General features: G+C 55.7%; 1 protein-coding gene across 1 annotated transcript in view; it reads right to left on the bottom strand.

The window, feature by feature from the left end:
* The window catches only part of LOC119108727 (serine/arginine repetitive matrix protein 5-like), a 73,490-nt gene extending 49,819 nt beyond the window's left edge, over positions 1 to 23,671 (bottom strand). The window contains exon 1 of the mRNA XM_037232358.1: positions 23,126 to 23,671. Within this exon, the coding sequence (XP_037088253.1) occupies positions 23,126 to 23,671 (546 nt within the window). The remainder of the gene's footprint in view (positions 1 to 23,125) is intronic.
* Positions 23,672 to 23,966: the final 295 nt, after the last annotated feature.

The raw sequence follows: 23,966 nt of genomic DNA, 5'->3' as shown, positions 1-23,966 counted from the left end.
TCCCTCACTTTGAACGCCCTTCCCACTTAAGATGGGGTTGAGGGAGCGCGGTCCGGGTTCACCATCAAACGTGAGTCTCGTTTCTCCGTAACGCCCGGCTACCTCCTCACCACGGGGCCCCTGGCCGGCTCGCCGTTCGTGGCGGCGCACGTGATACCCCAGCCGCTGAGTCATCAGACGGCAGGCGGCGCTCTGTAGCTGATGTTACATGACCAGTGGTTTTGTACAACTAGGAGCGACCGAGTCACATGCAAGGTCATTCTGCGATCAGGGAGGGAGATGAGCCCGCGGCAGGAGGGGAGGGGGGGGGGGAGAGGAGGGATTGCGACCGGGAGGTCTCTTTTACATAAATATCGAGGCACTGTCTGCTCACGCAGACGTGATGACGGATGCACCACGGGGTTGGGAGCAGCTGCTTCCCACTCTTGTAGACACACTTCTCTTCCCCTCCCCGCTTACCCTGACCCCATGCGCTATAAATGTTCTGGTCTTTTAGCAAGGCTTTTATGGCGTGCACTGTGCGCGTTTTCTGAGGAAGGCGTTGTCTTTCGTTTTCCCATCCTCCCGTCCGCCGCCTCCGCCGGCTGGTCTCTGTGCTGGCGGCTGAGGCGCATCGCCTGCCACCGGCGCCGGGCTCCGTGCCGGGCTCAGCGCGCCACGCGCCCGCTCCACCGGCGCCAGTCGTCCTCCAATAACCGGGCCCTGTGCAAACAGACGGCACGTGACGCCGTTTCAGCTGGGCGCGGTTGCGGCGGCTCCGGCCGGCTGACGTCACTGAAGTTCAGATGACCTCGGATGTCACTGTGACTGAGGCACAGTGGTTGACCTCGGATGTCACTGCCACTAAGGTGCAGTAGGTGACCGAAGCTGTCACTATCAGCGAAGTTTACACGTTGTTTGTCCTCGGCCTACTAGGCCGAGGGCAGACGACAGGAAAGGCGAAAAACTCTCGTGACGAGCGTTTTTCGCCTTTCCCTCACAATGGAGGCCTCAGAGCCCCCACAGGATACTGAAAACGAAAGCAAGCTAGAGCCACTGAGAAAATTGTATTGGAAAGCCCTCACCACTCTTTCCAATTGGTGAGAAAAGGCAATGATAAATGCCACACTTGGCAGATCAAATTAGACCATAGGAGAAATATCTGCACTTTGTAACCCTACTCGTTATGTCAAGCACAAAGCGTGCTTCGACAAGACAGAAAATAATTGTTAGAATTGTCTTGGAACTCTTTATCAGATGACCCAAGTGGATATCGACAGGACATGCATGTAATTTGTTTAACAGGTCAAAGAAGTGGAGACTATCGTTAAATTCGCCCGGCTGGCCATATCCAGATTTAATCTAGTCACATCGACGAGGAAAAAGCTATTGAAAAAGTATGATGCGTAATGCGTAATGTGAATCATGCCTTCTAAAGGCCCAGTACGATAGAAAGGATTTGGTTTGACCCAGCTTACCGGTGGACAACATGACCTCGTAGAACAGCCAGAAAGGTATCAAAGTATCTCAGAGCGATAAGTTGAAACAACAGCGTGAAAAACCTGCTTTGAGTGGAGTTCCTGCAATAGGCAAGAAAGACCTCTTGGCACTTATGAGCAGAATGTTGCGGACCAGATTTCGAGGAAGAGATGACCATGAGTCGTTGACGTCAGATTTCAGTACTGTGCTTAACAGCTCTCAGACGCTACTCCAGAAAACCTTCGGAGCGCTCATGGGCCGCCTCGTAAGGTCTCTTAAAGCGCCATATCCTCGATGTCATCGGCAGCAAGGTTGGTACGTTCTCAGATTTTAGCATCCCTTCGCTTTGCGACCGGGTTATATCGCCAGTGGGTTTCAGTGAATTGGATGATCTCGCCCATGAGATTCAGTGATGTGTGAGCCGGTACTGGGATTCCAGTAATGTGTGGGCCGTCACTGGAATTCCAGTAGTCATGGATGTCGCCGTCACTGTTGTTCGGTAATTTCGGATGTTATTGTCACCAGTTGGAAGTGGTTATGCATATTAGTGTTGTCATCTCCGGGACCTGGACGACCTCACACGTCATTGCCATCGGGGTTTGAATGGTCTCAACTGTCATCGCTTCCGAGCTCAGGCGATCAAGGCTGACATATTCAAATCATGGGTGTCATCGTCATTGTGTTTGTGCGGTGTCATCTGCGCGCTTTAGTCCAGCTATACGCGCTAACCGTCAGACAAAAGCAAAGTAACCAAAAATAAATGAACAAAACAAAGCAAAAGACATTGAAATTCTGTTTTTTGGCACTGTGCTTTGAAAGCTCTCATTCCGACAATTTTCTTTTTTCAATGTATAGGAGCTCAACCAGAGTGTAGAGCGTAGTAACGTACTTCGTTTAACCAGAGGTTCCAGTAGCTAAGTTCGTTCAACCAATGGTTTCAGTAGCGTAGTCTGGGAAACGAGAGGTACGGGGTTCGATTCCTCGTGGTAGCTCCTTCCGCGGGGTAAGCGGCAAGCGATGCTTTATAGCCTTAGATGCTGGGTGCGGCGCGAAACCTCAACAGCAACGTGGTTCAATCAATACCTCATGGCATATTGTAGTTCCATTCTTCTCGGAATGATTACCTTCAAGTCATAGTGCAACCGTTGCGCGCATTTTAAGTGCGTCACACGCGTCATAGCTCAGCCGTTTCATGAATTGCCAGCTGTTGTTGTCTTAGAGTGGAGCGGTCATAGCGTCGGCACTGGATCAAACCCAGTTATCCCATGTGGAAAACCGAGATACTTGCAACTGGGATATCATGTCTCCACGAACCTATGTCACTCCTCATCACTTCCCGCAAGCGCCAGCTCCACATCGTTCTCTTTTCTATTCACTCGCATTTCATTTCACATTATGACCAGCGTGGGTATGGACAGTTTCGTTTTATAGACTTTAAGTCTACTGATAGGAGATGACGTGGAATTGAGTTAAGATGATACAGAAGATACGTCGGCATTTACTGGGATGCTGAGCTGTGTTTCCCGCTTATCTTTCCGGATCATGTGCGATGCAAAGCAGTGGTCTCAGAGATACGATGTATGGGCCAGACAAGCAGAGCATGCTATTGGCTCCCCACTGCCACCCTTCCAAGCTTCAGCTTTGCTGACAAGCTCTCCTGAGCCCTCCAGATCCGTCTATGCATGCAAATCAGGTCGATGGGGCCAAACCTCTCCCGTTTTTGAGACGACCCACCCCGATCTCCGCCGCGTCCGACTCCTGAGGCACGCGCAGTCGCTGCCTCGAAAGCTCCCCCCCCCCCCCTGCGTGGAGCCATCGGTCGCGGGCCGGCGCTGCCGGCGCCGCCGGCCGCGGCCTCACTGCTCCCGACGGACGCCCGCCGGACACCCTCGGCCCAGCCGGCCGCTGAAAGTTCAGTGCCGGATCGTGGTTTGCTTTTACGCCGGCCGCCGGCTCTGTTTATGTCTCTGATGCATTACCTGATCGATCAGCGGAGAGGAGGCCAAGCTCTGCGGGGAGCCGCGTGCAGGTCCGAGTGCAGCTGGGGGAGGAGGAAGCGCCGTCCCTCCGTGGACCGAGGGCCGGCTCTCACAGCATGACCAGGGGGAGACGAGTCGGAGCGGCCCCTCGGGGCCCGGGGCACCGGCGGGCCGGGTCGCGGGCGGTGTCGATCCCTCATGGCAGATGGGCCTCGGAGCCGCGCGCTGGATTGATCGGAGTGCGAGGCACGCCGCCACGCGTCCAGCCGGTGCGCGAGACCACCGCGCTTTCCGATCAGAGGTGGAAGCGCTCCAGGCAGGCAGGCCACAGTGGTTCCTGGTCAGCGCCCGGCGCGGCGGCGGAGAGTCGAGATGGCGCACCGCGCGCCGAGGCGTGACCTCCGGCTCTCGGAGGTGATCACAGTCTCTCGGCGTCTCACCGGCGACGTGGACGTGAATGCGCGCGCCGTATCTTGCTTGCCATTCGCAGCAGGCGGCGCGCCTTGTCTCCCAGCAGCAACGCATGCATACCGGAGCCTCATCGCCGGGTATGGTGCCACGTGCATTGTAAGGTCTTCATTGGCTCTGATCCGTGCGCCGTATGACGGGTGAAGATGTGCGTCCCCACCTATCGATGCTGAAGTCACTCGCGTCTTCCCGAATGTGTCTGAGATCTTGCTAGCGTGTCTGGATGACTTGCGAGAGCGGTAGCATGCCCACGCCGAGGACATGCCCTGCACGCATGTGGCCATGAATAAATCCTCCCTATGGTCGATCTGCTCAAGCCGAGCCGACGCGCGGTCTTCCTTCTGGGAAATCATGGCAGTGCGATCCGACCGCGGACACTTCCCGATCGACCGCCAAGTCCACGCCCTGCTTGAGCGCTCAGCATGATGGGCTGAACCGTGCCGCCGCATGCGGCCCAGCGGCTCACAGGGGATGGGAGGCTCGGTGGCCGGCTGGGTTCATGCCTCTCGCTGCAAGCTTGGTGGTCGGAACCTCGCATACATGCAGTGTCCGGCTCTTCCACCGTCCGGGCGCTATGACATCGCCCAGGGTAGCCCTTTCCCAACTCTCACTTTGCCACGCCGCGGCCCGGCATCGCGGTTGTCCTCTGCTGCTGCTGCCCTCTCCCGCCGCAACCCAGCGCCGCTACCGCCCCCGGCCGCGGCCCTCTTCAGCTGCAGCCTAGCGCCACCGTCGTCCCCGGCCGCGGCCCTCTTCAGCTGCGGCACAGCGCCGCTACCGTCCCCAGCCGCTGCCCTCTTCAGCTGCGCCACAGCGCCGCTGCCGTCCCCGGCCGCTGCCCTCTTCAGCTGCGCCACAGCGCCGCTGCCGCCTTCGGCCGCTGCCCTCTTCAGCTGCGCCACAGCGCCGCTACCGTCCCCGGCCGCTGCCCTCTTCAGCTGCGGCACAGCGCCGCTACCGTTCCCGGCCGCTGCCCTCTTCAGCTGCGCCACAGCGCCGCTACCGTCCCCGGCCGCTGCCCTCTTCAGCTGCGGCACAGCGCCGCTGCCGTCCCCGGCCGCGGCCCTCTCCCGCTGCTGCTCAGGAGCCTTGGCACCACGCCGCGTCAGCATCCGCGGCCGGCGCCCGACACCGGGACGCCGCCGGGTGTCAGTGAGCCGTGACACCCCTCAGGCGCCTCGGCGGCCGGCGCCTGCGCCTGCAGTCCGCTTGCAGTCGGACACCGCGGCGTCCGATCACGTGCACCCGGGCCAATACGGCATGCGGCGCCATTGTTCCGTCGACAATGCGCGCCGACCGGTGACTGGTGGCCGTGTCGAGTCGCATTCGTCCGGTCTGCCCGGGGCGTCCGGTAAGTACAAAACCGCGTACCGACCGGCGCCGCTGACGGACGCCGGCGTTGCATGCCGCCGACATGGGCTGGCCGGCACGCGAGCAGCGCCGGCGCCGAAAGCAGTGCCCCGTGGCAAGTGAAATATTTCAGGCGGCCACTCTTGCGCCCGCCTGTCAAAACACGGCCACCGTCGCCTGAATAATTAAGGTGGCGATGCGGCGTCCCGCCGCCGCCGCCGGCCATGTGCCAGGGAATGCAGCGGCGGCGACGACGCGGCACGGCGGGCCTCGCGGACGTCGAACGCGCGCCCAGTCGGGGCTCAGATGTGAACCGGCACGTGGGGCGGGAAGGTGGGGCGTCAGGAGCGCCGAGTCCGTGCCGGCCCAGGATGAACTATGCAGTGGTTGGTCATTGACTGGGAATCCTGTACATGGACTAGCAGGTGGCGCGGCAAAGGGAGATTCGACGAGCGCCGAGCTTGCCCTAGGGCTAGGGGCAGGCCCTAGCCAAGGCGGAGCTGTGAACCCTCACGACGACACCGTCCGTGTGTCCTGACTCGCTGGGACGCGGCGCTGTACTCCGTCGGCCAAAGTTCCGCGATCCGCGATGCGCCCATGCAACCGCAGCAACGACTTTAAGCCCCGAACTTGGCGAGACTCGACAGCGCTTTGTCCGCCAGTCAATCTCTCAGACTCCAGCCGCCGAGCCTTCCGAGGCAAAATCCTCCGCTGCTTTTATCTCGTAAAGGGCTGATCTAAGCAGCTTTGACCGGGCTTTTAATGACGCGTGGAGCATGGAGGTTCCGTGATATACTTCGCAGAGAGATGGTTTGATGACGGTGGCAGGTCAATGTGCTGTCGACGCAGAAAACAATGGCCCGATGCAGATGGGTTTACCAGCTACGATTAGAGTGTCTTAATGCAGCTTAGATGTAAAGGGAGCCGGGGCGGATCACTATCGGTATACGCGCTGGAAGTACGCTGAATCGGAGTATGTATATACTTAGCTGTATCCAAAGGAATCTAATAGGAGCCTATTGGTTCAAGGTCGTCCAGTTGCTGATGACTTATGGCCTGTTCATCCCTTGAGTCCATTGATCCCGGGGGATTTCTCACAAAACATAGGAAAGAAGCACTGCGCTGTGTTACATCATGCAAGCGGTGAACAGTAGCTTAGAATATCAGTGATAATTTACGAACTAATTTTTGATATTTCGCTCAGAAAATTGCTTAACTTTGCCGGAGAGCGCCATTGATACAAATTAGTAGATTCCATCTGCCAACTCAAACCGTTCCCTGTTGTTTATTTCCCATAAATCCGTCCACACATCTCAACTTTCCAAATCTTTCCCTACAGGCTCCGTGGACCCAATTCTTCCTTCGCAGAACTGAGATGCAGATTTCTTTTCACAAGTTTTCGCCCTCATTGTAGTTCTGCCAAGTACAGATCGGTACGTAAAAAGAAAATAAATTGACTTAATTTTGCCGGAAGAAGGGTGGGGAAATGGCTCCCATTTCAGCGGCGATCAAAGCAGATATCCGCCTCTGAGGGCGAGCTCGCTGCGGAAACACGGGCTGGAGCCCACGCCACCGGCTGGGCGTCCGCTGCTGACGTGTGTACGAGTCACGTCTGCACTGTTTTCTTCAGATTACTGGAAACGTTGAAAACAGAGATAGATGGGATAAGGCCACGGACACTATTTTCAAAATGCTCTCTTGCGTTCAGTGCTTGTTGAGGCTGCAATTCCTGGACCGCTGCAAACTTATAGGTTTTTGGAAACCTGCGCATAACATGTCAAGCGACCTGTCTTCACATACCCTTCAGAAGCAAATGCTGCACGATTTGCGTCACATGTGTACTCATGCCGGATGGATGGGGAAGTGTGCGCATTTAATGGATATAAGAGCATGCAACATTACTTCATGGAAATGTTGCACACTTTCGGTTGACATATTGCATACTTGTGACAGCACTGCGCTATGCCCATGCAAAGAAAAAACAAAGTGTGCCGTTGTAAAATCATGCCACGTTGGCTTAAAATTGTCTCGGCATTATCAACGTTGTTCAAGACCTTCACGTGGTTGACCCTGTGAAGCCACGCGATTTTCACCTGATTTCAAACCGTTCCACCGTTGTGTTCCCATGTTCGGTTGCAAGACGCCTAATGTTGTATTACTACACTTTAACGTGTCTGGTAAGCATCTGCTAATAATGCTATCCCTCATCGTTCGTTCTGTTCAATTCAGGTATCAAAACAGCATCAGGTTTTAATGCATGGGTGAACGAAATGCATGCACGAAATGCACGAAAGCATACTTAAATCATGACGGCAAGCATGATAACGGGCTCTTACTCAAAACCCTCACTGCACCGAAGGGTATATCGGAATGAGAACATCTTGCGATAATGCAGCCGTTGACGCATACCTTTATGAAGAATATATGCCGCAGCACTACCACAGGGTGTTTCTATTGAAATACCATTTTTTGAAGTCCGGGCGGATATTCTAAAAACAGACCTAACACGCGCTGTCTGGCACATGTTGTTGATGATTATGGGACGTTCAGATTTATATCCTTCACACAATCACGGAGTCGGAGACGAAGGCTCCTTTGCTACGAGCTCTACGGCTGAGCGCACCAATTGCAAGGAATCGGCAGGTGTGGACCGTTTTGTGAGTTGGATATGGCGTTGGTGTTCTGTGGACCGCCATGGAGATGTTTTGCAAGGCAGATGAACAATGAGCATGATGATAAAAATATCCAAATGTTCGTATATCTGTGATTTGAATAAACGTGCTACTTTCCTGCTTTTACACGCATCACAATGCATTTTCAGTCTGACGTTTCAAATGTAATGACTGTGCTTAGGCACAAAAGAGAGATGTCATTGTGCATATGAATATTATTGCTATTATTTCATATATACATTAGGATGGATGGAACAAAAGCAGCGCTTCTTGAGTACTTCCCAAGCAATTGGAACCATCTTTACGGTTTCTCAGAAGCTGCTTCTTCTTACCCAACTTTCACAACGAAAGCTTTAAAAACCTAAAAACGTTATACACAAATCCCCCAGTGCTTTTAGGACGCCCCGCTCATGGACCTTACAAATACTGAATGTACGAAAATTCCAAATATTTAACACGTGCCCGGGTGGGTGGTCAAATTGACCCCCCGAGGTTTTTCCAGAATGGTTTCCAAACGGTGCGGCGTAGCCGCGCAAAATTTTGTATAGCTGTAGACAATTAAATAGTGGGTCGTTTTATCTAACGAATTTAGATGTTCTTTGTAAGGCCACTGACCTATGGCAGGTCAAAATTGAGCCATGGTTTCAGCGAAGGCAGTTGATAGGGAATCGTCCAAACTGATACAATAACGAAGTGTTTGACGAACCCATATATCTTTGAGATGCTTTTTTAGGCACCGCAAATATTGAATGAGCAAATTACGTTGACCCAAGGTCAGGTATGAAGGTCAGACCAAGGTCAAAACCAACCTGATTTATGTCTCTAGGGCTGGCTGTATAGAATAGTTTGTGGTGCTCATTTCGAATTTATTGACGGCAGGAACCGCATTATAATCTTTTATTGACTTCTTAGAGGTCAGAGCAGATCATTGACCTAAGATGACCCGGTTCGACATTTTGCTTTAGGAGCATACTGCCTAGAGTATCTTTGTCGCGTATTCAAACGCAAAGCTCAGAACAGTGTTGTGCGATTTGGGTCACCATGACCTTCAAAAGGTCAAACAAGGTCACTGACCTTAAATGGGCTTGTGACCTTTTGCTTAGAAACAGCTACCTAGGTTCTGGGGCACTTAAGAGACCAACCTGGAATTTGACCTTGTTTGACTTTATTTGACCTGAAAGTCATGACCTCAGAAGCTCAAACTTTGATCTAAGTGCGTTCACGTATAGGTCAAGACACCTTGTAAATTTGGTGTCTCTAGCTTTTTTAGTTTCCGAGATCCCAGTGGATGTCAAGTTGACCCCGCCCCCACCCGAGCGAAGGGTGTCTAGCCGGCCACCCGGGCGCGTATTAAGTTCCACATTAAGTGACCTCTTTAGCAATGGGCTTAGTAATATACTGCCTGGTAGGCAGTCTGGCTGTAGCACTGCCCTGTGTCACGACATGCTGTGTCGTATTGAATGCATTAAACGGCGACATCAACACAACAAACATCTAAACCATGCTGATTGTAGATCGGTACTTTTGCATCTTGACGGACAGCAGGGTGATGTCAGCGCAGTTTGAAGTAGAGAATAGTACTCCCCTCATACAGACATGTGTGTAAAATGTCGTCAAGAAACATTCCGATATCTAGTTGAAAAGCATTAGGGGCTTCAAGTGATGATTCATTAATTTCTTGACAGTAGTCACATGCATTGATATTTTTGTGTTATCCGGCGATTCAACTGATTTTGACTATCTGGCATGCACCATATTGACAGGAGCGCGCATAAGTTTGTCTACGCTCCATTGTTCCTTGCGACGCAGGCAAAGCTTGCTCCATTGTTCCGTGTGGAACAGACGAAGCTTGCCCCTTTGTCCCGTGTGACACAGGCAAAGCTTGCTTCATTGTTCCGTGTGACACAGAGGAAGCTTGCCCCATCGCCCGTGTGGCACGGGCGAAGCTTGTTCCATTGTCGTGTGTTGCACAGGCGAAGCTTGCTCCATTGTCCCGTGTGACGCAGGCGAAGCTTGCTCCATTGTCCCGCGTGACACAGGCGAAGCTCAAGCACTCTCGGTGACATGGCTGTGATGGTGACAGTCCGAAAACCCGGGAAGACCAGACGCGTCACACCCCGAGTGTCGGGCCACCACCCTTCCCGCCGCTCCGTGGGCCCCTCCACTTCGGACACGCTCTGATGCCGAGTCTGGACACGCTCTGATGCCGAGTCTGGACACGCTCTGATGCCAGGTCTGAACGCTCTGATGCCGAGTCTGGACACTCGGCATCAGTCTGTACACTCAGCACCTGGTTCGATGCCATATCTGGAAACTCTCTGATGCCGAGCCTAGGCACCTTCTGATGCCAGATCTGCTGGACACTCCTTGGTACCAGGTTCGAACAGTCTCTGATGCCAGCTCTGGACCCGTGACGTCTCCGTGTTCTGGCATGCAAAGTGACAGCCACCTGGAGCGGTGTCCGGCGCCGCGGACTGCCGTGGGGCGGGCCGATCCCCGCCCCCTCCCCCACCACTTCAGTTTACCGCGACCAGATGCATTACCGGCTTTGAAGTCCGAGGTATTTTGGTTGTTTCAGCTCACTGGTGAAGGGATCGTACACCGCGTTTTCGCTTTTTGGGATGCGAAATGTCTCGTCGTGTTTTCTGTATTCTGTTGACAGTTTGAGCTTCCATGTTTTTGTTCAATTGAGCCAAACTTTCAAAGCCAATCATTTGAGTTATGCGTTCTTTAGGGGTCCTTATTTAGTCCTTGCTCTTCGACAAATAGTTCAAAAGTAAAAACTTGCCCAGGAAAACTAACTTTTGTATAATCAACGTGTGCATCGAACGAAAAAAAACGTTTGTTCCAGCAGAGCGTTTGAACGCTGTGCTCGACTTGGCTCGAGCCTGCATAGCAGCTCACCTGCACGCTGCAACTCACCTTGACTGCCGTAGGTAAGAGTTAAAGCCAGATTGGAAGGTTACCGTCCTCCGACAGGTTATGCTTTTTCGCGCATGTTGAAGCAATTAACTATATTCTAGCCATCTCCGTCAAGCCCTCTACATGTAGGTCCTGAACATCCATTTGGGTGCTGTAAAAAATTGATTACTGGACCTTATACCCATTGCACATTACCTTTTATACTATGTTTCTAAGGAATTGGGAGGCTACTGACCGGAATCCCCTTCGAGAACATCCTAATTTATTGTATTATCTTCCAGTCTACCAGTTCCAATCCCGACGCGGATCTAATTTCAATCGTCGTGCGAAGTTTTACGTACGAATGCACGCGATTCGCAGCAATTTGACGTATAGTTTTGTCTGGTTACGCCGGCCGCGGCAACAACCGCGCCTCCCATTCATACTGACTCCCAGCACGCTCCCGCCCGCCCTGGCGTTCGTCCACCCTTCCTCGGGAGCCACCGCCGGGCGCGAAGAGCGCCTTCTCGCGCCGGGCGCTGCCGGTGACCTCGTTCGGCGGCGGGGAGCGGCCTCTGACCGAGCCTGCCCTCGGGGCACTCTGAGCTCCGCGGCCCGGCCGGAAGCGCGCGCGGCGCCCCCTCCGGCCGGGGTCGAACTGCCAATTACAGCGGCGCCGATCGCCCGCTGACCCGGCCATTGTCTGGCCCGTCCGCAGCCGGCCCCCATTACGGAGGACCGGCCATTAGGACCGCCTCGGGCGCCTCCCCCCGGATGACTTCGACGACGGCCGGCTGGCTGTCTTGTGTTCGCCTCAGGGGCCGCCGGATCAGCCCCTGTCGCCCGCAGAGCCGCATCGATTTCTTTGGCTCTGTGCAGCGAGGCGAAAGGTAGAGTGTGTTTCGCCTTTTAATGGAATGGGTGCGTGTACATTTTGTGATTGGATAACATCCATTGGAGATGAGCTTTAAAAATATGGATCTATATCAACTTGTGTAGTGCTCACTTTCTTGGATGAAAACTGCTTTAACTAAACTGACGTAAGACGCGTGAAGCGGAAGGGAATGGGATGCAATTCCTATAGATCAGCATTTCCCCTTCACTGTCGAAGCTAGAATCCTGTTCTTGTGCGATGGTGTCGCACAGTCTGTATTAACACATGTCCCTGGGTCCCACAAATATGGTCCAAATTCCAGGGTATGTGCGTCTTAGAGACTACAAACTACTTAAACAATAGAACACTCGCAGCACGACACAATATAACAAGGTATAGCACAGCATAACACATCACACCGTCCCTAAAAGAAGTGCTCAAAACCAACCGTACGCTCTCGCACTGCGTTTCTGCACGCCGAGCCTCCAAACAGCAGCTGTGCATGCTGCGCTGTACAGTTCGCTTCGTCGCCCCCCACACACGAACTTGACGCTGGAGCAGACGTGAGCACCCCATCGACCCTGTGACGGCAGCCAGCCGTCAGACGGGCACCGCCTGCTCGCCGGCGGGCCGTGCTGCGGTCTGCAGCGATGCGCCGCCCGTGCGCCGCCGGTGGAGGCCCGCCGCTTCGCTCCCCGAATGGTGGCGCGGGTTATCGGCTATTATCGGCGGCGTTTGGCGGTAGACGGCACTGCGAGCCTTCGCCCATCCATCAGCTCGGGGAGGAACCGGTGCCTCCATACGGCCGGCGGCGCGGTGGTGGCGGGATCGGCGCGGTCGTTTAAACTGCGCTCGTTCGTAGAGACCTGATGCATTGACCAGCGCTTCGGGGGATGGGCATGGCTATCTATGGGGTCATTTGAACAGCAGGCGTTCTTATACCTGATGCATTGACCAGGGGCTAGGGCGGTGATGGCACCGGCGGGATCCGCTAAGTCGTTCAGACAGCAGCTGTTTTAAGACTTGACACATGGACTAAGGGTTAGGGCGTTGCCACAATGATATGATCGGTATAGTCGATGAAATTCTCCGGAAAGGGTGTCAGTAAGTAAGGCTTTGTGAAAAGTGTTGCCCTCTAGAAAGGCATGACATTTTCCATTGCGCTCGAGACCATCGTCCTTCGAGATCATTTCACAAACAAGGCCTATGTGTACCTTATTTGTACACATATGTGTACAATAATCTAGCGCTAAGCTACAAGGCAGGCTTCTGCGAGGGAAAGAGCGTAAGGTAAGTTGTGAACAATCTGCAGTATGTATGCATTTTGTTTGATCATCGTCTGGCGAGTGTTTTCCCGTTTTATACGGTAGACATTCCAATTTACAGTCTGGACATGGTATAATTTTACGATGAATGGGGTGGGTGGAGGTGAGAGTGTGTGAAGGGTGGGGGTTTGCACGTCAGTCGAAAAGTGCATCTAAGCAAAGCAGATTGCAATTCAAGTGCCCGCAGCAATAATTCATTTTCAAATCGGAGAGTGCACCTACGATACAAGAGCAACGGCCAAGAGGCATGTTTTCAAATCTGACGGAAAGTTTTAGAGCCGATCATAAAGCCCACTTGCCGTTTCACTTAGGCATTGTAGTCACGGGACACTGAAAGGTATCGGACACAGTATCAATTATGCCCGCGAGGTACGTTCAGTTGTTATCAAATATTCACGCATCGGCAATAGAAATGACCTTAGCCAGTCCTCATGCGTCGCTATTTCGCCGAACAGATGAACTTCCGTTTGCTGAAAAGCGCCACTAGCGAGGCAGCTGCAGCATCGACAACTGAGTAATGCGACCTGTATTGGCGTCTGAGTGGGTGGTGCAGCTGCACCCGACTGTGTCGCCGCCGCCGGGCTGATGGCGGCGTGGTGACGTCTCCCCTCCAAGCCGTCGAGCTGGTGGCGGCGTGGGACGTCTCCCTTCCAAGCCGCCGGGCTGATGGCGGCGTGGTGACGTCTCCCCTCCGAGCCGTCGAGCTGATGGCGGCGTGGTGACGCCTCCCTTCCAAGCCGCCGGGCTAATGGCGGCGTGGTGACGTCTCACCTCCGAGCCAGCGGGCTGATGGCGGCATGGTGACGTCTCCCCTCCGAGCCGCCGTGCTGATGGTGGCGTGGTGACGTCTCCCCTCTGAGAGAGCGCCGACTTGAGCTAACCCGCCCTGCGGCCGCCTCGTCTGCTGACGGTGCACACCAGCCCGCCGATCCAATAGCCTTGCCCGCGAGCCGCACGCACAGTGGGGCCCGCTGGTGGCCTGACCAGGGCGACCCGTGCGTTAATCCGCCGACTCGGCTCGACCGCTGGACGCCAGGCGCATTAGCCGCGCTCGCCGCGTATTGAAAACGTATTCCGGCCGAGGCGTGATGTTTGATTGATGAGGCAATCAAACGTCGTGCTCGAGTTTGGCGAGTGGGGCTGTCGACCGGTGTCCGGCCGGGCGCCGGCAGGGATTGGCAGGGCGCGCTCAATACAGGTGCAACACGGGGCGGCGACTCCACCCGGAGGTGGACGGCGCTCTGCGTTGGCCGATGGCCATCAGCGTCGATAAAACGGCGGCTGCATTTGCACACGCCACTCGGGTTACGGTTAAGGTGGCATTTGCGTGGATGTCAAATGTTCTGAAGTTTGCTTCGCAAACAGGGCGAGTGACCATTGCCCGTTCTCCAGGACCGGTCTGAATCGTTAATCGATGAGCGCGGTCGATTGATCGTCGGCTAGCTTCGATGACTGGTGTATAAATAAATGTCCGCCGGGTGACGTCACAGATATGTCCAATGACGTTAGCGGGAAGAATTATCGCTCCGATTAGATCGAATCACTTACCAGCGAGGTCAAACTTTTAAAGGCCTGAATGTTCTCGGTGAATATTTCAGAGGCGTTTGGAGCACAGGCACCTCAGCTGTGATGTTACTAAGCAGCTGGCTTCAGTCTGCATTTACAGACGATAATAAGGCGGCCGTATAGCTTGATAAACTCCCGCCTTCATTACTAAAAGCGCCGCGACACATAGTACCACTCGCCGTCCGCAGCCGGCCTCTGCCCTGTTCTGGTGAGCCCTAGCCGGGCTCCGGGGCCTGCCCATACCCCGCCGCCGGGGCGCTGCTCCGGATCCCGCCCCAGGCCCCGGGCCCCGGGCCCCGTCGGGCTTCGTCGTTTGCCCTACCCCTCCGCCGGGGCGCTGCTCCGGATCCCTCCCGGGCCCGACCCCCCGCCGGGCGCCGGCGGGAGGCGGGCGCCGCCCTTTGTGGCGGGTCGTTCTCGTCCGCCGCCGCCGACGGGCCGGACGTGCGCCTCGGACGGGCCCGGATGTTTGGCGCCCGCTCAGTCGGCTGTTTGGTGAGAGCCGGCCCCCCAGCTGTCGATGGCGGGCGCCAGCCAGGACTGTGTCTATAGGCACGCAGGCAGGGTTGCCTACGTGGGTACGTTTGTTGACCTCTGTCCCACTATAGGCGGAATGGCGGATGCTATCGCCTCAGCATTCCGTTAAAGGACGTACACCACAGAAATACGGAAGCTGACGATGTATGGCCTAACCTGTAACCAAGCGTCAGAGCTTTTGCCATTCGTCTGGATGCTGCCAGATTTAACCATAGCTGCTTATTGGCAAAGTAACAAAGGGTCACCATCTTGTAAGTTCGTGAACATTATATGAATGGATTGATAGGTACCTTAGGATCGTATTCGTCTGTGGAGTCAAAATGAGTTCTTAGTCGCCAAATAAAGCACAAGCGAATCGTGCCTGTTGCCATCGTTTTTGTCGCAAGATCGTACCACTGCGCTGTCCATGATCGTACCGACACTACCGGGTTCCAGTCAGCTAGCGACAGAGGCTGAATGAGAAAGTTGCATTGTCCTTACATTGCGTATAATCGTCCTGCATGTCTGCCAAATGAGACACCTAACTGGGGTGGGGAGTGCAAGGCCTCAACGCGTGTTAGAAATCCTGTGCCTGTCATCCCCGCCTCTCATTTTGATCCCGAACCTGCCCGTATGTCTTCTAAGGCGCTTCAGACGGCTTGCTGTGCTCAACACTGACGCTGTCTGAGACTGATCTAATCCATCAGCGACCGCCTGAGCACCAGTTATCTGAGCATTATGTCGTCGGCCAGGTCAGCTGATTGGCACGACGCTTTTCCACCGATTTCCGGTGACCATTTTTCAGCACGAATGGATATATGTTGTGAGCCCCGTTTTTCGCCGACTGACTTTGCTGCTGGCAATGCGTTTGATTTCTGAGATCACTCCCTGATTGCCAGCGTTTTTGATGCGCGGTCTTGACGTTTTTACAGCCGTGCTCTCCGTCGTAACTCCACGAAAAGAGCAGCGGAGGGAAATGAATTGGATGCTAAAGGAATTACGTTTTCAGTTTTCTCTCCACTTTGTTATCTGTTTGCTCAGGTTAGCGTTTGATTTTCCCCAATCGAGAATCTAAAAACGTGCCGACTTGGACATTGTTGTAGGTTGTCTATGCGAACAGCTGGCAGTCACCGGATGAAAGAAAATAAACACGACCAGTCGGTGCCATCGAAGATGGCGGGCAGCCAGCTGGTAAGACAGCGCCGACATTCCCTGTCACGATCCGCGAAAACTGGTGTCTTCGCTGTGCGATGGGGCAGCGGTCCGATGCATTCGTCTCGTCCTCAGCACGTAATTTACGTGCAGATACGAAACCCGACCATGACTTTGATGTATAGGCAGTGCTCAGACTGCATGGAAGCCGCGCCGACTGAACGGTTGGACAGATCACAACAGAGTGCCGCTCAGCAAGAGCAGCGTCGTTTCCATTGTGAAAACAGTCCGAGGTCCATTTGTGTTATCCCGCAGTGCCACGCTGTGAGGCGGGATGCCAAATGACCCCGGCCGCGTCCCAGCCACAGATCAGTGCCCCGGGGTGTCCGTGGACCTCAGTCGGAGCGCGCGGGTCTCCAGCCGTGTCGTCGGCCGGCGGCGGACCCGCGCGCCGCGAGCTCCTCCGCCCGGCCGGCGGTCTGTTGGCAAATAGTGCTCGTGACACGATCAATGGTGTTTGCAGACCTCCACCATCCATCAGCGCCGTGTCCCGAGCGCCGCCCCCGCGCGGCAATGTCTCAGCGTTGGGTCTCACCGGTGGCCCCGGACGACCTGTAGCAAGGCGGCTCCACCGCCATCGCCGGCACGCCTGGGGTGACCCCGAGCGCGGAGGAGGCAGGCGCGCGGCGCCCTATACTCGCGCTGTGTGACACTTGCTGCGCGCCCCCGCTGCCGCGTCAGGCTCCGTGCGTACTCAGGTATAATGCCGTTTGTTCACCCAGCCCGTCTGCGTTCCACTCTTGGCTGCTTCCCACCGCTCACCTCGGGGAGGGGGGGGGGGGGCATTACATGCCCCTATGGAATCTCTGGTTTGATCACTCCATCAGGACACCTGACCGCCGCTGCCGCCGCCGCTGCCGCCATGAGGCCCGGACAAGAGGTCCAGGTCAGCTGGCGCCCGCAGCGGCGCGTTCGGGGCCAGCGACAGCCGGCTATTTGCAGCCAGCGGCGGCTGGACCGCCGTCAGCTGGCGCCTTCCGCCGGTCGGCCGCGCGAGTTACTGCTGGTCGAGAGGCGGTGCACCTGCTCCTCCCACTCGCCCCGCCCCGCCCCGACCCTCGGTCACCAGGGGTCAGTCCCGCCGGTCGGCCGCGCAAGTCACTGCTGGTCGAGAGCCGGTGCACCTGCGCCTCCCACCCGCCCCGCCCCGACCCTCGGCCACCAGGGGTCAGGTCCGCCCGGCCGGCCACGGACTGTGTGGTTCGTTCGGTGGCGCGCCGGGCCGAGGGGTCTTACGGGTGGAATCACCGCCGCCTGGGTGCACTTAATCAAACACGCCAGGCACAACAGGCAGCTTGAGGCCCATGCGATGTTTATGCTGTGGCGGTTCGGTAAATTCTCTGAACGGACGTCGAAGCTTTCTGATTATCCAGATTTCATGCAACGCCGCAGGACGTGACTTTTACTTCCCTCTTATAATAGAAGAAAGTTACTCCTGACTTGTCTTGTTATGCAGCCCTTACAAGGAGGTGCCGTTCCAGGTCATGAGGTGAGATAGGCCATAACAGCTTTGTCGATGGAGTATACTGTTGTCAAACCACTGCGGCGGAATTATGTGGAATACGTGAATTGTGGCGATGCAAGTCCGAGAATATTAAAATTGTGTTGGCTGTCGCGCGGCCCCCAGAAAAAACACCTCCTTACGTAACTATTGCTGCCGCAAGCTCCTTCCCCAGTGCTCTTAAGACGCAGCCTGCAGTGGTGACCTGTTCACAGTAGTTTGTCGCTAACGTTCGGCGTACCGCTCGGCTCGAACCCAGTCTTCTGAACGGCACTGTGTAGCCTCAGTCGGGCCGAGTGAAGTCAGGCTCTCTCCAGCCCGCCCAGATTTGCGTCTTTCGCTTGAGACATGCACATGCAAGCCCTGCTAGAAACATGTTCGGTACCACATTAAATCGCCGGGGGCAGACCTGCCTGCTGGAAACGAACCTCGCATATCTGAAATCGCTCGAGGTAGACTCAATATGACGAAATAGGTCGAAACAGATTCGATACCTGGTCACTGGAATGCGCTCGGGTGCTCGCTCCTCAAGGCCTCGCCGACACGCGCCGTCGATCGCGGTGGCAGCATGATCGCTTGCGGTTGGTTTCGTCACTGGAAGGCATTTTAACATCGTTAGCCATTCATCATGGATTTCACGAGCTGTCGAAAGCAGACTGTGCACTGTGATTAACAGGGCATGCCCCGTGTCACCTTTAGACCTGGTTTGTCGTTAGGGCTTTACAACACACTCAGCAGCTGAGGCCATATGGCGTCGCCGGCCTCTCAACATGGCAAGAAGGGCGGACACCGCGGGTAACTCAATGTCATACCTTTGGTTTCCCAGACGCGCAGCTTAATCAGTACAGCCACAGTAATCTGCGCTGAAACCCCAGCGGACAGTGTGATATTAAGTATGAAACAACCGTGTCTGAGTGGTTCGACATTGTTAAACGGTTCGCGTTCCGCGCCGGAAAAAGCCGACCTCAACACACATTTGTGTGCTTTTAGCAGGCTTTCACCCCACAACCGGAAGCATTGAATTGCCTATGAAATGCTTGTGGTGCCACGTTTGTCGGTTTGTTGTGTGCTGTAATGTCGAGTTCAGTCCCACATTCCCAACACTGATGCCATCTCCTCCCTGGCAGGGCCGACCGCGAAGGCCGCTGTTGTCGGCAACAGGGCTCGAGCGTAGGGCCGCCGCGAGCGTAGTGTGGCCGTCCCCGGGCATTGGCTGTCGCGGGCGTAGTGTGGCCGTCCCCGGGCATTGGCTGCCGCGGGCGTAGTGTGGCCGTCCCCGGGCCTTGGCCGCCGCGGGCGTAGTGTGGCCGTCCGCGGGCATTGGCTGCCGCGGGCGTAGTAGGGTCGTCCCCGGGCCTTGGCTGCTGCGGGCGTAGTAGGGTCGCCGCAGGCGTGGGGCTGCCGCGGGTGTGGGGTCGCCACGGGCGTAGTAGGGCCGCCCCGAGCGTTGGCTGCCGCGGTCGTTGTAGTCGCCGCAGGCGTGGCGTTGCCGCGGGCGAAGTAGGGCTGCTGCGGGCGTAGGGCCTCCGCGCGTGGGTCGCCGCGGGCGAAGGGCCGCTGCGGGCGAGGGGCCTCCGCGGGCACAGGGCCGCTGTAGCAGCCCAGATCGCATAATGCCACCACCCGTCAGCTGACTATGACGTAGGAGGGCGGCAGGAGTATGCTGATTACGTGTGGTCTTTGGACGCAGGCCACCTCGCCATTCTGTCAGAGACGGATGTCCGTACTCGGCGCGGAAAAGCGATGCACTCCTCGGAATCGATCAAGCCAGATGGCTCCTGAGAATCGATTTGACGAGTGCTGCGAGAAGCGGCTTGAGTGCACTGAATAACTGTTACGTGCACCCATGTCATTTGCCAGGGCAAATTGAAGTTGCTGCGACAGCTTCCACCCAACCCACGAAATTTGGGACCGACCATGATGTGAGTTCACTCCACTCCATAAGCTTAGCAACCAAATTGTACGCATGTGAACCGATCACATCGCTGGGTTGATAAGATGTGTCATCGCATCGCATTGATAAGATGTGTCATGACATCTGTGCGCTTTTGTCGCCGAGAATAAGGCAGTACTGTAGGTGGGTGGTGGAATTATGTTGGCACTAAATCTGATTCCAAACGGTGCTTTTTGATGTAACAGCTGCGTCAACAGGCACTGGGAAATGTCTCAGATCGCCCACCTGGATCCAACATCACAAGCAGTGGCGCAAAGTGAGATGTTTATCGTGGAGAAGCTTTGCTATGGTGGGATCGTTGGTGATCTTCACTACTGTATACCTTATATCTGCAATGATTCACATCTTCGATGAAACCTCCTTAAATCCAGAAGGCGTCTGTTGCAGTGGATCTTAACGGCACGCTCGATTAAGACATCGAGTTATCGTTGAGCAGGCTAAACACTGAGCCCCAGTGTCCACATCGCCATTCTAAATCACGTTTCCCCTCACAACGGGGCACATGGGATGTGGCTGGAAAGGCTCATGCCAAGCGAACTGAACACAAAGGACACGCCATTCGTGAAACGGAAGACATCGGTCCGAAAACTGGATCCTTGTGGGGACAGATATGCTTAAACGTCGCGTGGTGCCCCCAGTGTAGCGCATTGGGCCACTTCCACATGCTCAAAAGATGATGAGTGGTGGAGTTTTGCGAATGAATGCATCTTGCGTCCGCTGGATTCCGATTGGCTGGTGGTGCGATAAGAGCCCGTAGGATTCAAGCCTGGCAGGTGGAAGAAATGGTGCTGTAGATTGATGGCATATGAGGTCTTGAAGCAAGCTAGCCAACGTATTCAGCGGACAAGATTATCGCTACAACAGGTGAATAATCTCAATTTGGTTCGCGAGAACATCACATGTTTGAAGTTCTGGTGGACTACTGACGTTTTAAGGGCGCTTTCCACCACGTACCCTCTCACTTTGTTCCACTGCGTGTCCTGATAGGTCTCCTGAGTGGACAAGCCGAGGCGCTCCCATGCACGGCAGTTTTCCAGCTGCATTTTCATGCTATGCTGCGCTTGGATGTTGTGTACGAGCTTCAGGAAAGCACTAGGTAACCACCAAATCTTGAATATGAAAGCACAGGTTGAGAAAATGTAGCCGTATCAGAGACCACATCGAAAACCAAGCATCCAGGCATACTCGTGCAGCCGATGCTCGCATATTTTATGCAAGCAGTAAAGGTTGACGGCTTTTTGAACGATGCGCAATTGCGCGCGTTAATCCGAACCCGGTGCCGCCTCTGTACAGTTCCTGCAGGGAGCTTGGCGGAGGGTGATGAAGAGAGGCAGAGAGGCCCATAATACGGTCCGGATCATCCGACGTCGCTGCGCTGATGAAGGGGAACGGTGGGAGGAGCTATTCTCCGCGCCGCACGAGTCGTCGGTAGATAGCTGTTGACGCAGTGGATTACGCGACATGCCGAATACGAATCCCGTGCGATCCAGACATGGGATGCGTGATTCCAGCGTGGAACGTATGATCTTGATGAGATGGCGTTGTGAATTTAGGTGTGTGCGAGCTGAGAGGTCACTCGGGATCATGTGCCTCTGACATGGGACGCGTAATGCCGATTGCGGGCGTGTAATCATACATGGAAATTTGAACCCGACATGGACACACTCAAACCCAACATGGGACTCGTGTGCCCGATGATGCTTGCCCCGCTCCTGGGACTGAGCCCGATGACGCTTGCCCCGCTCCCGGGACTGAGCCCGATGACGCTTGCCCCGCTCCTGGGACTGAGTCCGATGACGCTTGCCCCACTCCTGGGACTGAGCCCGTCTGGCGTGGCGGAGACATGGACGGGCCTCTTCTGGTCGCGACACCCGCCTTCCGCGCTCTGTGGTGGATCCCGTCTACGGGTCTCTCCCAGACGACCGTCGGCGCACGGGGAGGGTTTGATCCGCTCTTGCGGTGGCTTTCGAGCCATCCTTCGCCCAGTTTGCGCGGGAGGATTATTGCTCCTCAGGGCCGGCAGAGGCCTGGGCGGTGATGCTATTGGCTCTGGAGCGGCGTCGTTTATCTTGCTCTCATTTTGTCGGCAGCGGGAGAGCACATGGTCATCAGCTGCTCTGAGAGCTTGCCGCTAATTAAGAAAATGAATACGGCGCCGTTATGTGTGCGGCCTAGCGGTTTATCGACCAGCAAATTTACGACATTGTGCTCTCACACTCTCGCCTCGCCCTCTGGAAAATCTTCATGCTAAATTTGCTTTTCTTTACGACCCCAGCAGGCTCAAGTCTGGGCTGTAAAGCCGGTGGACACAGCGTTAGCGCAGCAACGGGGACCGGAGATAGGAGATCAGCTGCTTGAGGACGAGGTAGTGTGAGCTATGACCATTAAGTACATGGATAGAGCTATGAACCTGTTGGGTAAGGCTTTGGTCCCACGTTTGCCTCAGTCTTCAATGTCAGGCGGACATCACCCCAGAAGTGGCTGAAAGGTACTTTGGCTGAAAAAAGGCTGTGTCTTTTCGAGCATTTACCATTATCATCCTTCCATGCAGAGCAGGGACGTAGGTTAACAGCGACATTGATTCGGCCGTTACAAATGTCGATCACGACGGGAACTTCCGTTCGGGATTGCGAACTTCGCCTTCGGGCTGCGATGCTCGAATCATTCGCGGCCCTCCGTGGATTTGACGGGATCAATATGGCACCCTCGTTCGGAAAATAAGCCCGGTCTGAAGGGCGCCGGCAGAGTTCCAGCTGAACGGTTCTCGGGATGTTCCGGTGGGGGTTTTATCGGGAGCGGAAGGAACCGTTCAAATGACAAATGACCGTGATCTAAAGGTTATGGGTGACGCAACTGTCCATACCATTCGTTGTCTCCGATTTGACAGTGTTCTACTATCGGTTGTTGAATACAATTTTGGGAAAAAGAGTTGCACACACTCAACAGTTTAGTTCTTTTGCAGCTCCTCTACAGCAGGTTCGCAGGAGTAACAGACGGCTTTGCGTCAGCGGGCAGCTGGATGATGAAGATATCCAACACCATTAAAACCAGCGTACTGCCGATGTTGATCCCGTGAATGGACATACATTCATCTTGTCTAAATATGTACTAAACGGGCATGCTGTACCCCAGCATAGCACTTGATCTCCTGATCCCGGCCCCTTCGTCGGGCCCAATATCTCAGGCCCCTCCGCTGCCATCGCAGCCTCGTCGGCTCCAACGCCTCCCTCATCTCCTGTCCTAGCCTCGTCGGCTCCAGCGCCTCCCTCATCTCCCGTCCTAGCCTCGTCGGCCCTGACGGCTCCCTCACCTCCCGTCCCAGCCCCGTCGGCCCCGACGGCTCCCTCACCTCCTGTCCCAGCCCCGTCGGCTCCGACGCCTCCCTCATCTCCTGTCCTAGCCTCGTCGGCTCCAGCGCCTCCCTCATCTCCCGTCCTAGCCTCGTCGGCCCTGACGGCTCCCTCACCTCCCGTCCCAGCCCCGTCGGCCCCGACGGCTCCCTCACCTCCCGTCCCAGCCCCGTCGGCTCTGACGCCTCCCTCACCTCCCGTCCCAGCCCCGTCGGCTCCAACGCCTCCCTCATCTCCTGTCCTAGCCTCGTCGGCTCCAGCGCCTCCCTCATCTCCCGTCCTAGCCTCGTCGGCCCTGACGGCTCCTTCACCTCCCGTCCCAGCCCCGTCGGCCCCGACGGCTCCCTCACCTCCCGTCCCAGCCCCGTCGGCCCCGACGGCTCCCTCACCTCCCGTCCCAGCCCCGTCGGCGCCGACGCCTCCCTCATCTCCCGTCCCAGCTTCGTCGGCTCCGACGCCTCCCTCATCTCCCGTCCCAGCTTCGTCGGCTCCGACGCCTCCCTCATCTCCCGTCCCAGCTTCGTCGGCTCCGACGCCTCCCTCATCTCCCGTCCCAGCTTCGTCGGCTCCGACGCCTCCCTCCTGTCCCACCACTCCGGCCTGCCGTCGGGTCGAGGCGGGCTCCAACTCCGGCAGATCCAATTAGAATATTTGAAAAGACTTATCACGTACGGCATAGACAAGTCCCTCAAGAGGCCGGATCAGCCAGAGATTAAAATGCAATTTGGGACGTGCCAGTGTTCGTCGAAATGGAAATCTCAGTGATGTATACCGAGATCCCTCCGGCATATTTATGCATTCACGAGACTGATTTTATGACAAAATGCCTCGATGGGAGTA

This window comes from Pollicipes pollicipes, unplaced genomic scaffold, assembly GCF_011947565.3.
Source record: "Pollicipes pollicipes isolate AB1234 unplaced genomic scaffold, Ppol_2.1 Scaffold_6686;HRSCAF=7923_pilon_pilon_pilon, whole genome shotgun sequence".
NCBI lineage: Eukaryota > Metazoa > Arthropoda > Thecostraca > Pollicipedomorpha > Pollicipedidae > Pollicipes > Pollicipes pollicipes.
The sequence above is the reverse complement of the archived record's forward strand: the minus strand, read 5'-3'. Positions and strand labels throughout refer to the sequence as shown.